The following is a 12,696-nucleotide window of genomic DNA, read 5'->3' on the forward strand; positions in this document are numbered from 1 at the left end:
ATTAGGTTCCTGAATCAAGATCCTGCAGTGAGATCTGGGGCAGGGTTGAAGGTGGTCCTTGCACTATCTGCTGGGTGACTCTTCTTGTTTCTCTATTTGTTGTCCTCTGCCCTGTGAGTCTCGATACAGTCCTTCAGGAGGGAAAGGGGAAGGAAATCCAGAAATGGAACCAGGTAGGAATAGGATCCCCCTCCCTTCCTCTATTTTCTCTTACTTCCACTTGCCTTCAGAGAAGAGAGCTGGCCTTGGCTAGCCAAGATCCCTGTCCACTCCCCCTTCTGCATTTGCTATGGAAGAGCATGTGCAACAGCTCCATGTTATTCTGTTCTGTAGGTCCCAGTGCAAAGCAACCATCTCATCTGTGCCTCTAATAGTTTGAAAAGTTTACATGGGCAGTCATCATCACTGAGTAAACACATTATACTTGCAAATAAATCTTTGTGAGAGCAGCACGTTAAATGGTTTCCTGCATAATAGTTATTAATATGTTGCTATAATTACTTTGCTCATTTTGCAGTAAACTCCAAAAAAAAAAGTTTTATTAAGCTTTAAGTTTTCACAGCAGTATGTAGAATGGCAGTGTAAGTTTTCCAAATTTGCCAACACATTTTGTGCATATGACTTTTCTTGGAGTTGGACCAAATGGACACTTTTAAAGTTCTGATAAGTTAATACCACCTTATATTTATATAGCTGCTTTCTCAGGTTACTTCACTGGGCCATTGCCACTTCTTGGAGGACCCATTTAAGGAACGTGAGAGTTGGATATGGGGGTGGTCTGTTTTCATTTAATAGACAAAAGAAAGAGATGAATCAAGAGGCCAAAAAACATTTTTCTTCCATTCAACAACTATTTATACAATATCTCCTCTGTGTGAGTCCCTGTTCAGGGCTCTAACCCTTGATCAATGTCATCAGTGAGCTGAGGTTAGACCCTGAGACTCCTGATATCCTTTAGGCTTGACCCCTGCCAGCTCTTTTCTGGAGAATGGCCCTTCTGAGCTGTGGGGTTTCACGGGATTGAAATACCTGTCTTTTATTAGTGTCTGACATTTCCCAGGTTAAAGAAAGGGAATTTTACCATAGTGTCACACATCAAAGCCCTCTCCCCATAGATGAAGCACCAAAGCACCAGATTCTCAAGCTCTCAAACTTTTATTACAAAGGGCTCCTTCAAACCATTCTCATGGACTGAGGCTAATTGGGAGTTTCTTTTGGGGGCTCGTGACCCATTCCTTGCTGCCTTTCCTGGTTGAGACTTCCCATTAGGGTGAAAAGCTAGAACAGTGGCTTTTGTCTTGAGCAAGGCCATTAGATGGGACAGTGACTGCTTTCAGATGCTGCTGATGTGGCCTGGAATCATTATCATGACCCAAAGGTGAAAGGCTACATATTCCATTACAACCCCCAGTCCAGTTTCCAGCAGAGAAAGGAAGAAGGATAGGGTGACGTACACACTAGATGGAGCTTAGAAGTAGGTATTGGAAAACCACAAGAATGGCGTTTCAGTTTCTGGAGATACTTTTGTAAATGTGAATACATAAATATCAGTGATGTCATCATCTATTCCTGGAGTATAGCAAACATCTGTGTGCATATTATATACAAACATTGTGAATATGTGTATATTATAAAGTGTTAGGTCCAGATTTTTTTTTTTTTTTTTTTTTTTTACTCCTTTGCTATAAAGGATGAAATCTTCATTAAGCATTAAGTTGTTTGGCTCCACCAGAAATTAGTGTGGGTCTGAGATAAGACTCTTAGAACGTTAAGACTCTCTTTTGTGGGGGTCAAGGTGCAGTGTTTAGCCTGCTTCACTTTGGGAGGCTCCAGGAGTCACCTGGCCTGTGAATGCTGGATTATTCAGGTAAGGTGGAACGTGAGCACAGAGGATCAAAACAGAGAACGTGTAAGAGGGAAGTACACAGGGGATAGGCTGCCTGCTTATTTTGATACAGCAAGCATTTCTCTCCACAAATGCTAGCCAAAGGCAAGTATCTGTTGGTTAAAATCCTTTGAGATTCTGTGAAGTCAGGATTTGAAGAAAATAAATGAAAAGAAAGTACTAAAAATGAGATGTAGTTTTGTGGTGAGATGTAGAAAGTTGCTGAATCCAACCCTGGTTAAAAAAATAAGAGATCATAATCTGAGTCGTAAAATTTCTTTTTTGTATTGATGTTAACTGAAAAAGCTGTTTTGTTTGTTCCATTTCTAATATTTTTTCTTTCTAAAGAGTTTAAAGGGAAAAGCCCTAAGCATGGAAGCATTGCTTTATTTAAAGGTAATAAAATAGTATTCTGTGAAATTTCAGTATTTGTTACCTGTGAGACATTGGCATTCTTTTTCAAAACATATTTGTATGGGGACAAGTAATATCAAGTCTTTGAAGGTTATTCTGGAACTTACTAGGAGATAGAATGTCCTAGTCCATGGAAGGGGACCAGAAGAGTTTAGGAAAGATGCATCCCTGGCATCTGCCATGCCCAGCATCAGGGCTTGTAGGAGACCTGAGAGTGAACTCCTCCCATAAATGGTACCTTCAATGGCAGTAGAAGAAATTCGACTGACAGGATGTGAGTCGGTGATGGGTGGGGACTTTGATTTCCAGGTAATTCTTTCCATTACTTTTATAGTTTATGTTTACTTCTGAATATAACCTGGTATGAGACAACATCCTCTGGTACTTTTGTGAATAGAGGTTTGCAGAGAGCTTTGTGATAGCCTTATCCAGGTATTTTCCATGACCTCTTCAAGCATATGGAGTATGACCATTCCCTTTATTATTATTGTTAAATACAACTCTGTCTTTATTGATTCTGAATTCCTTCTAGGATAACACCATCTCTTAATAATTGAGTATTGCCAAGTAACCCTAGTCAAGGTCTCTTTATAGGGATGGACTGTGGAGTGTCAAATTTATGAAGAACCTGAGGCTATGATGGGGGCATTTCATGTGACATTACAAATGGCGCACACTGACAAGTGGCTCAGCAGAGCAAGCCTGGGAGTGAATTGTAAATGAGGTGATTTCCTGGCATCCTTGGTTCTTTGGTTGAATGAAGTCTCGATGGAAATGTTGTTACCCTCACTACACACGGAATGAAAGGGTGAATTCATTCCCTTTTGGTTTTGATTTTGCTTGTCTTGGTGTGTGTGTATGTGTGTGTGTGCGCACGCCTGTGTTTCTCCCCTTGCTGTCTGGTGATGGATAGTGGTGATGGCAGTTGAGGCCTGTTTCTGATTAGTAAAATGACCCTTCAAATGAGAGTAGGAGAAAAATGCTTGCCTGACCCTCTGGAGACTGGTTTTTCCTATCACAAGTTTAATGGCCTTGGGTTCCATGTTTTTAGCTGAGAAAATGAAACGCTTATTCCAGGGGGATTACAACTTTTTGTTGAGAAGGATGGTTAAGGGGTTACATTAAATGGTGATACAGGGTTGGATGGGGATTGCCTTCCCCTTGGGAGAGAGCAACCTAAAGGTAAAGGAAGGACCAGATCAGGTTGTGCCAGCAAGTGGAGCTCTCTTTTGCATTGAGATTGTGATATTTCTGAGCAGAGATCCTTTATTCCTTAGGAGAGTAGCATGCAGAGGTCAATTCTCATGATTTCTGCTTTGTTACAGGAAAAAGACCATTACACCAAAATGATTTCTAAGCCTTGAGCTATTTATTCCAGTGATTCTAGACATATTCTGGAAATACTTGGGACACGTACTATGTATCAATCACTGTGCTAGGAGTTCAGAATTTTCAAGTACAACCAATGATCTGAGTGTGACTCTGGAGCCCTTCTCATGGGTTTGGGGCTGCATTTTAAAATAGCAAGATCCCGTCCTCAAGACTTTAAGAGCTTTCTCTTAGTCCTTTCCATGATTAGATTCTTGGGTTATTCCTTTAGTCAGCAGTCCCGTGGTCTGTATTCTAATTTTTTTCTTTTATAATTGTGTTAGAATACAAAACACATAAAATTCACCAGCTGGGCTATTCTTAAGTGTTCAGTTGTGTGGTATTAAGTACATTCACATTGTTGTGCAGCCAGCACCACTGTCTATCTCCAGAACCTTCTCATCATCTCAAACTGAAACTTCATACCCATAAACAGTAATTTCCCATCCTCCCTGCTCTAAGGTGTTTTACAACAAAATAGTGTTTGAAACACTCTGGAGAATGTGCTGAAGAGAAGGACCCAAATGTCCCTGTTGAGCTATTCATTCACTTATGCTGTTTGTCAGACATCTGTTAAGCTCCCAATATGTACCGCCCTCTCTGTGTTATAGTCTGCAGATTTTAAAAACAAACAAGGCCCAGACTTTGGTCTCAAAAGTGCTAGGGAGACAAATGTGCAATGAAATAAGTCCCAGTCTGTGGGACAAAGGGGTCAGTGCAAGAGTGGGTGGATGGAATGGGGTAGTCAAGGTGTCAGAAAGACCAGGATCCACTTTTCACTCGAGCTGGGGAGGACAAGCAGATGTTTGCTTGATGATAGAGGGACCTGGGCATCCAGAGACCTGCAGTTGCAGGACAGAGGCAGTAAGGCATGAAGCACCTGGAAGTAGCATATGCAGGCCAAGATGGCTAGGGTAAAGGTAGGGAGCTGATAGGTGGTGTTGGGCTTTGCATCCTGGTAAAGAATTCTTACACAGGGGCCCAGATATGTGCTCAAGGATAATTGCCAGTAGCATGGAGGAGAGTTGGAAGGAGGCAAGACCACAGTTGGAGGCAGGCAAGAAGGTTTAAAAGGAATATCTTTCTTTTTCATCACTCGATTTCACTGGAACTTCTGTTTTCTAGGAAATATTTTCAAGGATGTTAGATCCTCCCACACTTGTGTTTCTAATTGTGTGAATCAGCTTTCGGTCACTATCACAAAATACTTGAGAGAATCAATGTAAGAGGAGGAAAAGTATTTTGGCCCATGGTTTCAGAGGCTTCAGTCCTTGGTTGGTTGGTTCCATTGCTTTTGGGCCTGGAGCAAGACAGAATATCATGGTGGAAATGTGTGGTAGAGCAGAACTGCCCATCCCATGGTAGTTGGGAAGCAAAGAGAGAAACAGGAAGGAATCAAAGTCTCAGCAACCTTTCAAGTATATGTCCCCAGTGACCTAACTTCCTGCCACTAGGCCCTACCTTCTAAAAGTTCCGTCACCACCCAATAGTGCCACAGGCTGGTGACCAAACCTTTAGTACATGGGCCTTTGGAGGCCATTCAAGATCTAAGCTATAGCACTAAGTGTGGCAGGGCTCTATGTGTTTCTTCCTCACCCTGGGTGAGATGATATGCTTACATCCTTAGATGTTGGAGGTGGTAGAAGAGAATGGCTAAGAGTACGGGCCCTGGAGTCCAGGGAATCTGGGCTCTAGCCCTGGCTCCACTCTTCAGCAGTGATGTGGTTAGAGAAGTTTACTCAGCTGCCTTTACCTTAGCCTCCTCCTCTGTAAAATGGGAAAGACAACTTCCTTTTCAGGGTTACTAACAAGGCTAAATGAGACAACCTGGTTAAAACTTAGCATCAGTACGTGCATAATATCTAGTTACTGTCATTGCTAAGCTTTATTTCCCAAACCGTGACCTCTGCTAAACATGACCCAGTGCTTCAGGAGGGGGTTTGTAGCCACTTTTAAAAATGTTTGCATCTGCTCATGTACTCCAGATAACTGCTCACCATGGAAGTGGTAAGAGAGGGAAAACAGAAAGAAGCCAAACCTCAGAGACAGTCACATATTTGTTCATGACCAGTGTAAGGTTTGGGCTCCTCCTGGAGTCCTTACTATAGAATTCTTATTCCCACTGTGGGCCCGATGGGGTGGGAAACGGTCTGCTTCCTTGTTGTTCCCCATCTCAGCTTGTGTCAGACCCTGTCAGACACCGAGAGGCCAGAGAGCTTCAACAATTATTGTGCCAGAGAGAAATCTGCCAAAGTCCTCAGCGATCTTTCTACATTAAAATTTCTCCTCTTTATCTCTTTCACATACAAATTTAAGCCCTCTTTTTTCCCCCCTTTAAATCACTTTTGTGCTGTTTAACCTCTTTACCCTGATTTTTTTCTCACTCTTTTCTTGCTCCTTTTATAGTAGTTTCCAGCTAATGGATCACCTGGATAAGATTGCCCCTGGCTTTGTGAGAGTAGCAATTAGCGCTCACCCTGAGAAGGCGGCTGCTCGGTTGCTTGGCAGCCTTGGTGGAGAGGATGGATTGGGCCCGACTCTTTTCATTTGAAAGTAGGTTATCGATTAGCACGGATGCCAATTTACCGCCCCGGCTCTTGACAGCCCCTCTTGATCACATTATGGTGTAAATTTTCAAGATTGTATTACATTAGCTCAGGAGAATTCACGAGTGAAAAATGTAGTAAAGTTTAAAAAAAGCCACAAGAAAATGAGTATTTCTTCCAGTCTATAATATATATCCTAGGTAAAAATAAATGTGGCTCCTCCTGAGTGTATTCTAAAAGAAACTTTGTGTGTGTGTGTGTGTGTGTGTGCGTGCATGTATGTTTGTGAAGTTGGGTTGGTCATGCATGAGGTATGGGGAAGCCTAGCAACAGGTTTTAAAGTATTTTCATCTTTGGTTTATTCCTTTTAGGATTGATTTTGAAGGGAAAGCTTGGTTTTAGGGAAAGGTCAGGCTGTTGGGTATATTGCTATGGTAGGGCCCTTCTGCTTTCAGCTTTAAGAGGGATGAAGAAGGAAGAGACACTGAGGTGGCCATGTTGGCCACCATTTACTGGCTGATGTTAATTTTACTGGCTGATGCTAATATGGTGTATGTACAAATCATTGGGTGTTGAAGAATCTGAGATCATTTTTTAAATAGGTTTATTGAGATGCAATTTAATGTGCTATAAAATTTACCTCTTTCAGTGTACAATTTGATGGGTTTTAGTGTATTTCCAGTTTTGCAGCCACCATTACCATATAATTTTAGAACATTTCTATCACTTCTATCATTTCTATCACTTCATTGCCACTCACTCTCCACTCCCCTGTATTCTCACCACTAATTACTTTCTATAGAGTTTGCTATTCTGAACATTTCATGTAAATGGAATCATATAGTATGTGGTCTCTTGTGTCTGGTTTCTTTCACTCAGTACAGTGGTTCAAGATTTGCCATGTTGTGGCATCTCTCAGTACTTGTTTTTACTGCTAGATAACATTCCATTGTGTAGATATGCCCCACGTTGTATATCCATTCATCAGTTGATGGATATGTGGGTTATTTCTAGCTTTTGGCTAGCATGGATAATGCTGCTATATGAACATTTTTGTGTATGAATCTTTTTGTGGACATATGTTTTCATTTCTCATGGGTAGAAACGTAGGAATGGAATTGCAAGTTGGTATGATTCCTCTGTGTTTAACATTTTGAGAAACTTCCAAACTGTTCTCCAAAGTGGCTGCACCATTTTACATTCCCACCAGCAATAAAGATTCCTTTCTCTACCTCCTCTCCAACTGTTGTTATTGTCTATCTTTTGATTTTAGTGGAGATGCAGTCGCATCACATCAAGGTTTTGATTTGAATTTCTCATTTCCCTAATGATTAATGAGGTTGAGCATCTTTTCATGTGCCTTTTGCCCATTCATACATTTTCTTTGAAAAATGTCTACTCAGAGCCTTTGTCCTTTTTTATATTGGTTATTTTGCAGATGTCATTGTTACTTGAGTTAGAAGAGTTCCATATATCTTCTGGATGTAAATCCCTTTTCAAACCTATGATTGGTCAGTAGATTCTCCTGGTCAGCAAGTTATCTTTTCACTTTCTGAATGGTGTCATCTGAAGCATGGAAATTTCATTTTTGATGTGGTCTAATGTATCAGTTTTTCTTTTATAGCCATTATCTAACCCAAGGTCATGAAGATTTATTCCTATATATTCTTCCAAGAGTTTTGTAGTTTGGGTTTTAACTTTTAGGTCTAAGATCATTAACTTTTCTTTCAGTAAAAAAATTTCCCAGACTCATTTAGATTTCAACAAGATAGATTAAGAATGAACATTGTAGATTTTCTTTCCTGTTCTTTATTTTTTGACAAAACATACATAGTGGCTGTTCACATGCTGGGTAGAGTCAAGATTGCAAAGATTGATGTGAGAGTTTGGCCCATGAGCAGGCAGGGGTTGGAGATCCTGCCAGAATCCCTGACACATCTTCTGAGGGATAGGAGAACTGTCACAGAAACCACCTGCGGCGGGGAGATGGACTCCAGGACCTTGGCACTGATCAGAAGAAAGCTTGGCCTTTTCACCGGCATCAGAGGGGACAAAGCAAATGAGCCATCAGAGAGAGGCCTAGCGGCATGGTGCAATTAAGTCATGATGGCACCGGGGCAGTCTGCCAAGTGAGCTGTCAGAAGGGCAGACAGAGTGATCAAGGTTTTTGCTGGGTTGCTGTCATCCAGTTATTTGATTAAGCTGTCTCTCTGTTTTTAAATTCATTCTTGCTTTCAGCACACTTTTTTTTTTTTTTTAAATCCCCATCCTCTGACCTCCTGTGACAGGCAACAGGCATAGGAGCTTGCTTAGGAATGTCTCTGATTTTCCTTCTAAGACTCCCAAGGAACAAATACAATTTGTGGGGAAGAGAAGGGGGATGAGACACTGGGCTTTCTTTTTTACCAAAACCCGAGACAAGTGACACAGGATAAAAGTCACTAGATATAATGACGCCATAGGATATTTCTTCTAGAGGCATCATTCACCAAAACAAATGAAGTGGTAGCATGTCAAGATGAACTTTAATACTCTGTAAGTTGAGTTCCAGGCCAGGTCCTGAAATACTTTAGACATATTGCTAGAAATGGCTTATCCTTGTAGTAAGTTGGTTGATATTTTAGTTAGCTGTCTGTCACTGCTGCGACTAAAAGACCTGACCAGAACAATTTTAGGAGGAAAAGTTTATTTGAGGGCTCACAGTTTCAAAACTCTCAGTAGAAGTCCAGCACCATTCCTCGGGGCTCCAGTTGAGAAAGAATGTGGCAGAAGGAAGCAGCTCACATGGTGATCAGAAAGCAGAGAGAGAGAGGTTGCCACTTGCCTGATACAAATATATATACCCCAAAGCCATGCCCCCAATTCCTGCCTCCTCCAGTCACACCCTACCACTTCAATTACCAGTTAATCCCTATGAGGGGATTAATCACTGATTGGGTTAAGACTTTCACAACCCAGTCATTTCTCCTCTGAACCTTCTTGCATTGTCTCACATGTGAGCCTTTGGAGGACACCTCACATCCAAACCATAACAGTTGATAAAAGACAGTGGGTCCTGGGTTGGCTTTACACTATAGTCTTGGTGTTTGTACACTCACCTGCATTTTGTCAAGTGTACACAGGCATATACCTATACCATGCCTATGTTATCTCTGGGTAACTGGTTCACATTTAATGTTCTTTCATCTGTTATTTTATTTTAAAATCTGGGAAGAAAGTGTTGAAAATCAAATATACTCATCTCTTCTGCATAAGAAATAAGAAAGACTGTTTCTAGGTGGCCATGTCCTGAGCTGCTTTCCTCCTCCACACCCACCAAGCCTCACCTCAGGTCCAGAGCAATGGAGTTGACCATCTATGGATGGAGACCTCTGAAACTAGGAGGTCTGGACTGCTATTATTTTGAAGTTTGAAAGTGTGAGGCAAAACTTTAGGTATCCTAGGGAGCAATGGCAGGCCACCAGACAGAAGAGGTGCTCGATATTCTTCGACTGAATGTAGGTGGCTGTATTTACACAGCCCGGCGTGAGTCTTTGTGCCGTTTTAAGGACTCTATGCTGGCATCTATGTTCAGTGCTTATTTTCCTCTAAAGACAGATGAATCAGGCTTTAACAGACTTCTGTGATTCGTATGGCTTGGTTTGCAAAAAGCCAACAGTTTGGGTTCTCCACTATCTTAACACATCTGGTGCAAGCTGTGAGAGTAGAATTATTGGTGGATATGCCACAAAAACTGATGGAACTGATGCTATTGATAAGCAGCTGGGAGGAAGAATTCATAGTAAAAGCATTTTTAAAAGGGAGGCGGGAAATAATGTTCAGTACATTTGGAGCTATTATTCAGTAGCTGAGTTGAAGAAAATGAGGGATGCCTTCGATGCTTGGGAAGGAAAAGGTGTTAGCTACTGGCGGTGCCTCATGAACTGATAGAGTGTTGGACTCTGGAAGAGCGACCTTTACTTGGAAGTCTGCGGCATATGACCCCAATTCGAAAGAGGCGACTGATAACACTCAATGAAGAGGAGGAAGAAGGTGTGAATTGTAAGGCAGGTCCTAAACCAGTCATATTTTTGGGCCCTTCCACAAGCACCCAAATTAAAGTGAAAAACTCCACTTCAGTCAGGGTGTCTCCAGCCAATGCTGTCCAGATCTCCTCTCAGATGCCAGCAAACCAGTCTCAGAGTGGCAGCTTTGGAAAGGCAGCTCAGCGCTCTGTGAACCCTGTGAGCACAGGGGCATCTGGCCACTCACAGGCTTCGTGTGGGGCCAGAAATGCTGAAAATGGAACTCCACACCCGCCTCCAGCAAAGGTGCGGCTCTCTGACAAGAAGTCTACACCCCACCGAGTGATAAAGCTGAAGAGTGTGGATAAAGCTCCAGTGTGTGCTGCAGTGCCTTCCCTGCCCATCCCCACAACAGCAGCGAAGCAGGCCAGCCCCTCTAAGCCGCCTCCTCCAGAAGCTTCTAGCACTTTGGATGTGAGAACTGAAAATGACAAAGACCAGTCTGAAGGATAAAAATGGTAGACTTGGCACTTCCTGGTTGTCTCAGAGCTTTCAACACCTTTGATACCAATAAGTGACACTGTTTCTTGATGCAATAGAAAGGAAAGCTTATGTTTATGCTTAGGATTATTATGGGAAAAATGAATTGCATGAAGTCAGAATGGCGGAGGGGAGACTTTGAATGGTTGGGACTGTATTTACTTCTCATCTTCCCAACTTTTAAAGGATTGTCCAAGGGTAGTTTGATTTTTTTTTTAAACTTTATTTATATGGTTAATTGGTATTAAGGCGACAGAACAGCACAGTAATCATTAGAGAGGTCTCTTTTGTTGCTGAAACATTGTAGACTCTAGGCACTTTTGTAATGCCACTTCTTGTAGCCCAGGTCCTGTCCGGTGAGTGGAGAGGGTGGGATCAGCACTTGCCTGCAGTGTATCACAGCCTGTAGAGTCAGAGAGGAAGAGTAGATCAAGGTAAGCCGCCCGCAGTTGCTCTTAGCCTCAAGATACCACAAAAAGAAATGATGGGGAGGGAAAAAGACCATAATTTGAGATCACACTGGCTCTCACTTACTTGAGCCATTTTCTTTCCTAAATTGGCTTTTGTTACTCTTTTCCGTTAGCAGATTTATTTGTATTCGCTACAGAAAGATTTCAGTGATGAGAACTACTCAATGTGTTTTTGGAATGAATTGTTAAAATATTTGAATTTGAATAGTGCAGTTTTGAAATTACTTTGAAAAAAGAGAAGTTAAAAAATTTGACTTTTTAACTAAAGTTAATATTTGTTCTTCAGAAGTGACCATTAGAGTCATTCTGATTACACAGTATGATTTTTTATGCATAAAATTTCTGTATAACTTGAATTTAATATTTTTAAACAGGATATTTTGATTAATCTCTATTTTTCATGACTATTCAGTTGTGCATTTACTCTTACATGTTCTGTTTTGTAATAGAATCACATATTCTACTTTTAGTGAGTGGTATGCCTTCAGCGTTTTCAACAATAATAGCTCAATAAAGCAGGATAATTTTTACTTAGATGCTTAGTATTGTTCTTCATTGCCTTGAAAAAGTAAAGTAAACATAGCCAAACATTATTTTTTACAAAATAAAGAAAAACTTTTCCATAAAAAACCAAAAAAAAGAAATAAGAAAGAGCCAGGCATGGTAGTGCATGCCTATAAAACCCAGTGATTTTGGAGGCTGAGGCAAGAAGATCAAAAGTTTAAGGCCAGCCTTAGCAACTTAGTGAGACATTGCCTCAAAATAGAAAATAAAAAAGGTAATAAAAAAACTGAGTGCTTAAGTGCCCCTGAGTTCATCCCAGGTATGAAAAGAAGAAGGAGAAGGAGAAGGAAAAAGAAAAGGGTCTGTATTTTAAAATCTGAGTTTATGCAACAAATTAAAGATGGAGTATCTATTCTTAAAACAAAACACAGGTTGTATATCCCTTACCCAAAATGTTTGTGTCTTGGATTTCAGATGTTTTGAATTTTAGAATATTTGCATATATAAATAACATGACATATCATGGGAATAGAACTGTGTTAGTCATTTGTTACTGTAATAAAATAACTGAGACAATCCACTTAAAAACAGGAAAGGTTTATTTTGGTTCATCATTTCGGAGGTTTCAGTCAGTAGTCAGCCCTGTCTCTTTGGACCTGTAGTAAAGAAGCACATCATGGAGGAGTGCATAGATAAACTGTTTACTTTATGACTGGGCTACAAAAGAGAGAAAGGAAGAGAATAGGCTCCCACAATGCCCTTTGAAGGGACAACTCCGATGACCTAATACCTCCTACCAGGCCTGTGTCTTAAAGGTTTCACAACTTTCCAGTAGTGCCATGAATTGGGAACTAAGCCTTTAACACATGGACCTTTGGGAGTCATTCCAGATCCAAAGTAGCATTTTATCTTTGGTCCCCACTAGGGTTCAAGTCTATCTTACATACAATCTCCAAATTCAAAAT

The 12,696-nt window shown here is 41.0% G+C and overlaps 2 protein-coding genes across 2 annotated transcripts in view; both read left to right on the forward strand.

The window, feature by feature from the left end:
* KIF26B (kinesin family member 26B) overlaps positions 1-12,696 on the forward strand; it is a 490,037-nt gene that overhangs the window by 17,400 nt on the left and 459,941 nt on the right. The window lies entirely within an intron of this gene.
* On the forward strand, positions 9,811-11,432 carry LOC306642278 (BTB/POZ domain-containing protein KCTD18-like; the record flags this gene model as incomplete). The annotated part of the gene is given in 2 exon segments (XM_079107918.1): positions 9,811-10,123; positions 10,126-11,432. Coding segments are annotated over 2 exon segments (918 nt in total). The 3' UTR covers positions 10,731-11,432.

The sequence above is a fragment of the Sciurus vulgaris genome (genome assembly GCF_902686455.1).
Source record: "Sciurus vulgaris genome assembly, chromosome: 12".
Lineage (NCBI taxonomy): Eukaryota > Metazoa > Chordata > Mammalia > Rodentia > Sciuridae > Sciurus > Sciurus vulgaris.